General features: G+C 37.8%; 1 protein-coding gene across 13 annotated transcripts in view; it reads left to right on the forward strand.

The window, feature by feature from the left end:
* Positions 1-6,197, forward strand: part of tjp1a (tight junction protein 1a) — a 132,846-nt gene that overhangs the window by 105,767 nt on the left and 20,882 nt on the right. For all 13 annotated transcript variants that reach the window (XM_086025030.1, XM_086025036.1, XM_086025037.1 and 10 more), the window contains 4 exons: positions 819-969; positions 4,056-4,164; positions 4,262-4,481; positions 4,882-5,066. In XM_086025030.1, the coding sequence (XP_085881156.1) occupies positions 819-969; positions 4,056-4,164; positions 4,262-4,481; positions 4,882-5,066 (665 nt within the window). The remainder of the gene's footprint in view (positions 1-818; positions 970-4,055; positions 4,165-4,261; positions 4,482-4,881; positions 5,067-6,197) is intronic.

Raw genomic sequence — 6,197 nt, forward strand, 5'->3', positions numbered from 1 at the left:
GGCATATACAGGGATATACAGTCATTCTATAGGACCACTAAATGAAACAACACCTAATTTTCAGTATTTCTTAAAATATGTTACAATATTACTTTTTGGGAAATGATTTCAGTAACCAGTTTCAGTGGTTTCTTTCTTTAAAGGACTGTAGGCGTTGGATGATATTAGATTCTCATGATATGATAACTATGATTGTTAAAAATATCGCGTAAATATCTAAAATGTTCTTTTTTGCTATATTTCTGTAAATAAAAGCATTTTTTTCATTGAACACAATCTATTGTAGTACGTTAACTTAAACGAAACAGAAATACTAATGTTTTTCGGTTTTAATTGTTTTTGGGGACAACGCACATTAATCGACATAGCAAAAAAGCATCTGTATATGCTGGTGTTAGCGCAGTACCTTTCTCTCATCTACCTCCTTTCCCCTGTGAGTGTAACTGCTTACCCCTCCCCTCTCTGCTCAGCCAAGAAGGAGGGGGATAAAAAGCGGCTGGCTTCTCATCATTAACTTCAAAGAGATTGCTTGTTTAGTGATCTCTGCAAGCAGCCGATAATAATGCAGCTGGACGTTGGCTGCTTAGGAGTCCCCTCAAAAGGGAAAAGAAAAGCTCATTACTGGTGACCGACAATTTTTGCGGTTATTCAAATCACAGTAAACCGTCAAACATGTAATTGGGCCATGCATAATGGATGGGTACTGACAATTTTTTTCCACTTGCATCTCGTGCAAAATTTAAGCCATTTATGTTCTCTTTTCAAATGCATGCAAACATTTTTCCAAGTGCCATCTGACCATCAATTTTCTGTTGTAGGCCAAGTATGAAGTTGGTCAAGTTCAAAAAGGGAGAGAGTGTTGGACTTCGGCTAGCTGGAGGAAACGATGTTGGAATTTTTGTAGCGGGAGTTTTGGAGGACAGTCCTGCAGCCAAGGAGGGACTGGAAGAAGGGGACCAGATTCTCAGGGTACTAAGCGCCTCAACTATTTCTTTACTTGCACACATGTACCTTAGTGACTTAAACATTTTCTCTGGGTAAAACTAATAGGCCTCAATTGCGTTTACTGTTTTAACATGGTTTCCGGAAGGTGGGTGGCAGTGACTTCATTTGAATGAATAATGTTCAAGTCTTGTATTCAGAAAATCTGAGTGAATAGTAGAAGCTGATTGGTTTTCAAGGCTAATCTGTCTTTGTAACCACATTATTCACACTGGCCTTGACTGCACTACGAGTCAGAAGAGATGCAAGAAAAAAAAATCCTCCTGCAATCTATCTCCGAACTAAGGAGGACTGTCTCACACAGAACCGTGATTTATTTTTCATGACGCTTTTCAGTTGGGCCATTGTCTATCGTCCACATTTAAGGTCTCTGGAAAGTATCATTAGTCAAATTCCTTTTCCAAATCATATCATAGTGGGAGGAACAGCTGGTTGTTAGCATGGGGTAGCAGCCTACACAAACTTTAATGAATCCACTGGACTCCGTCATCACAATAGTACAGGGAGTACAGTACAATGTACTTTATCTGTCAGTCTGTGAGTCATGGCCAAGCCGTGCCTTGTGTTAAGGCTCCCATTGTGTCCAATGTGAACAAACAATAGGAGCTGTTCTGGCTCTCTGACCACTTGAACAGTTCTTCTATTTCACTGAGTGCCAGTTGACTGGATGACGCTATTGATTTCAGCTTCGAATCCACTGTTTGTACAACCTGCTGTATGTACACTTTGTTCCAAATGATTATACACAAGTGATATTTTTTAACACAATTTCTTTGCTGCTGAACAGCATGAAAAACAGAAACAGAAGTAATCATGATACTATTGCTACATTCTTCGAGATGTGTTCCCTCAAAGGAAAAATTCTGTCAGGCAAGTCCATGTCCAGAGAGCAGTTGTTAAAAAGTCCTTGATGAGCACAAATTAAGTCAGGTCTTTCTCCTCCAAAGGTTTGCAGCCATGCATTAAGATGTGTTTTAGCCACCCCAAGGGTTGCCACCATTCATGAATAAAAATGAGGGACACCCACCACAGCATCTCGAGGCCATGGCTCCCACAGGCGGCGGCCCCTGTGGGATGGAGCCATCATGCCAGTGGTATATTTTGGGTCAATGTTTTGAATGTTTTTATCATCATGACAAAACCTACAAAAACTTTTGCATCTTACTCTCCTTTTGGTACATGTGGAGAAGTCACGGCTGACTTGTTTTCTGAATCTGAGCTGTGATTGGTCGAGTGTTTACGTGAGTAACAGATAGCGACTATATTTGGCTTGTCAGATTCTTCTGCCTTGTTGACATTCTACTTCAGGAAGAGGGGTGATCAAAAGACATCTTTTTTTGTGTAACTTGTATGCATCAGCAGTTGTCGGACAGCATACGCTATGTAGCCTTTATGCCATGGGGAGATAATATTTTCAAAATTATTCACAGAAATATATCTGCAATTTACACGTTTTTGAGATCCACAAATACATCCACGATTTTCACGTTTTTAATGGTGATAACATTAAAGCGTTGTGTTGTGAGAGCATTTATTATGATTTATCATTTGTAAATATTCAATTCTGCTTGCGAATTGTTAAATGTGTGTTTGTGAATCAGCGGGCATGCACAGTTATTTTTGAGACAAAAATCACGACAATGAACTGGAGTGAGTCATCTCCCGTTTTAGGTTTAAAAATTTAAACTTGAAAAACGTTCCTTCATCTGACCTTGTATTATGTGTTTATTCAACACAAGTCGTGATCGGGAAACAAAATACGACCAGCAGCAGAAGAATGTCTTCTGTGTCAAGGCAAAGGGAGCTCGAAGGAAACATATTATGGTTTGATACATAAAACAGTAGAAGAAAAAAATATTTTGGTGGCATGAGACCTTTAATTATTATTGAAGATTATGTTGTTTATGATGAGATGGAGTATACAATGTACCCTGTTCCTGCTAACTCATGTGCTGATCACTTTCTGGGTTTGCGCACGTTCTTTCCATTGTGCTGCACAAACTTAAGACTTCCAGGACATTGTTCTCCATCTTCAAATTGTTGCTTTTTGTTCCTGGTGTTCAAGCGGAGATAAAGACATCAAGTCGTCCTGTTTCTGGGAAGGATAAAGGTGTCGTTCTGAAGTCCAGTGATTCAGCCCATGTGTTTCTGCTTCCCCTGCTGCCCCTCAAGCAGAGTCAATAAACAACACTTTGTGTTTGGGAGGGCAGCAGGACATGAGGGGGAGGCAGCTTAGTCAAAGGGGATGATTTGATAGTTTCTGATGACAAACAGGTTTTTAATTTAGTGCTGTTAGTTGTTAGTGCTATATAGTGCTGCTCATTCAAAACTGCTCGCTCAAACACAATATATATATATATATATATATATATATATATATATATGTGTGTATATGTATATATACATGTACACATATATATGTATATGTGTGTATATGTATATGCATATATACACATATATATGTATATGTGTGTATATGTATATGTATATGTATATATACACATATATATGTATATGTATGTATATGTATATATACACATATATATGTATATGTGTGTATATGTATATGTATATATACATGTACACATATATATGTATATATATGTATATATATGTATATATGTGTGTATATACATATATGTATATATATATGTGTGTGTATATATGTGTGTATATACATATATGTATATATATATATGTGTGTATATACATATATGTATATATATATGTATGTATATATATGTATGTATATATGTGTATATATATGTATGTATATATGTGTATATATATGTATATATGTGTATATATATGTATATATGTGTATGTATATATATATGTGTATGTATATATATATGTGTATGTATATATATCTATATATGTATATGTATATATATATATGTATATATATGTACAGCTGGTTGGAAAATGATTCAAATGATTTTACAATTATCAATGTAATGTCTCATTAAGATCACAGTAAGAAAATGAAATTTTAGATGTTAAGGATGCCTATCTAGCTAGCTTACAAACACTGCATCTTTTTGTACCTGCAGGTGAACAATGTGGACTTTGCCAATATAATTAGGGAAGAAGCGGTGCTGTTTCTGCTTGATCTCCCGAGGGGGGAGGAAGTTACAATCCTCGCTCAGAAGAAGAAAGATGGTGAGTTATTAGTACTGGAAACTCATCAGCCATCTGTTTCAGCATAATAACAAAATGTCATTCTAATGTTTTGTTTTGTTTTTCACGTTATCACTAGTGTATCGGAGAATAGTGGAGTCAGACGTGGGCGACTCCTTCTATATTCGCACACATTTTGAATATGAAAAAGAGTCACCATACGGCTTGAGCTTTAACAAGGGTGAGGTGTTCCGAGTGGTAGACACCCTCTACAATGGCAAATTGGGCTCCTGGCTTGCTATTCGCATTGGCAAGAATCATCAGGAGGTGGAGAGGGGCATCATACCTAATAAGAACAGGTAAGTCTCAGTTCACACCTTAGGATAATACATTTGCAAAAGACTTTGCACTTGTTTTGCTAACATGAATGTGAAGTAGGTCATATGTAAACATCATTTTAAATAGGTTGATGGCGCCTGCAGATATTGATATGAATGTGTTAACTTCGTAAAGCATGAACTTACCATATTGTTGGATTTGTTGGGTGTCTGTGCTGTAAAAAAACGAACAAATTAAATAGTGTTACATGTGAAATCATTTAGTACAGTAAATTCAGTTTGCTTGGACTGTCCCTGCGAAACTTCTCCCTATAGTTTGTCAAATGTGTAATTCATTAAATTAGGTTGTAACTTGAGAATGAAGTCCAGCTTGGTTTTGCTTTTTAAAGCATGACAACAGATCTACTGCTTTTTGCTTCAGGGCTGAGCAGCTGTCCAGTGTGCAGTACACCCTCCCCAAAACACCAGGGGGTGATAGAGCGGATTTCTGGCGATTCCGTGGCTTACGAAGCTCAAAGAGGAATTTGCGGAAGAGCAGGGAGGACCTATCAGCGCAGCCAGTTCAGACTAAGTTCCCCGCATATGAGAGGGTGGTGCTGAGAGAAGGTGAGCAGAGATCAGGGCATTTCCAAATTTACATTTCAACCAGAAGATAAACACTTTCAATTTATTTTTTTGTTCATACATGAGTACCATAATTTCCGGACTACAAAACGCAATGAGTAAAAGCTGCAAAAAAAAAAAAAAAACACGTTGGCTGCTTAATTTTAAGAGCTGCGGGTCTTCACTTTAGAAGATGAGATATTTGCAAAGAAAGAGGTCACACAGATGAATTAAAAAAAAACTTTTTATTTCCCTTAAACGCCGGTAGATGCTTTTTTTTTTCCCCCCAAACAAATGTTGAACGCAGCTAGTAGCGTCTCAAAACCTTTCAGTCTCTCTCCTGTTGTCACACAAGGCCAATTCGCCGAAAAACTTCACCACACAGAAGTGCAGCCTTGGGAAATCAGTTGGTTGCGTGTTTGGGAGCTGCAGGGGATGCATGGACTTATTTAATTCATTCACTGCCAGACATTTACAGATCCTCTCTTACCCTAATGTTTGAAAAAAAATTGAGAAAAATATAAATGAATTCCTGGGATTGAATGGCTGGACTGTGAAAAGACAAGTCAATTCGAAAATGGTAGTGAATGAGTTAAGTCCATGAGGGGATGTTGCTTGCTCTCCTGTCGTCTGCTGTTGGTTAAAAAGCAGGCAACAGAGAGACCGGTGTCGCATTGCAGAGATGTCTGTATTTATGGCACTCGTTCCCTATGTTCGTTAAACTCAACTCAAGATGCTTATTTTCGCTCGACTATGAACAATATGCTCTATATTCGCTCCAACACAGCCACGTACTGCTATGCACACACAGCACTTTGGTATTTGTCTTGCGTGTGTACTCCAACCGCAAATGGCTGATGAATATTCGGTATGGGGCCCGACTCAGACTGTTTCATTGCCCCACTGTGACGTGCTTGGTAATGTCAATGTTCACATGTGATTAGACTATTGGTAAATCTATTGACTGTTTAAAGCTCATCAGTAAAAATTCATAATTAAAAGTCGTTAACAGGGTTCAAAAAGTGGGTGAAAATGTAGCGGCTTATAGTCCGGAAAATACGGTATTACATAATGATGGGTTTAGAGTTCCTCATATTAGTCAGTGGCAACAATTTCCATAGTAGATGTTGACAA

Source organism: Filicampus tigris, chromosome 3, assembly GCF_054856515.1.
Source record: "Filicampus tigris isolate MCC_2025a chromosome 3, RoL_Ftig_1.0, whole genome shotgun sequence".
NCBI lineage: Eukaryota > Metazoa > Chordata > Actinopteri > Syngnathiformes > Syngnathidae > Filicampus > Filicampus tigris.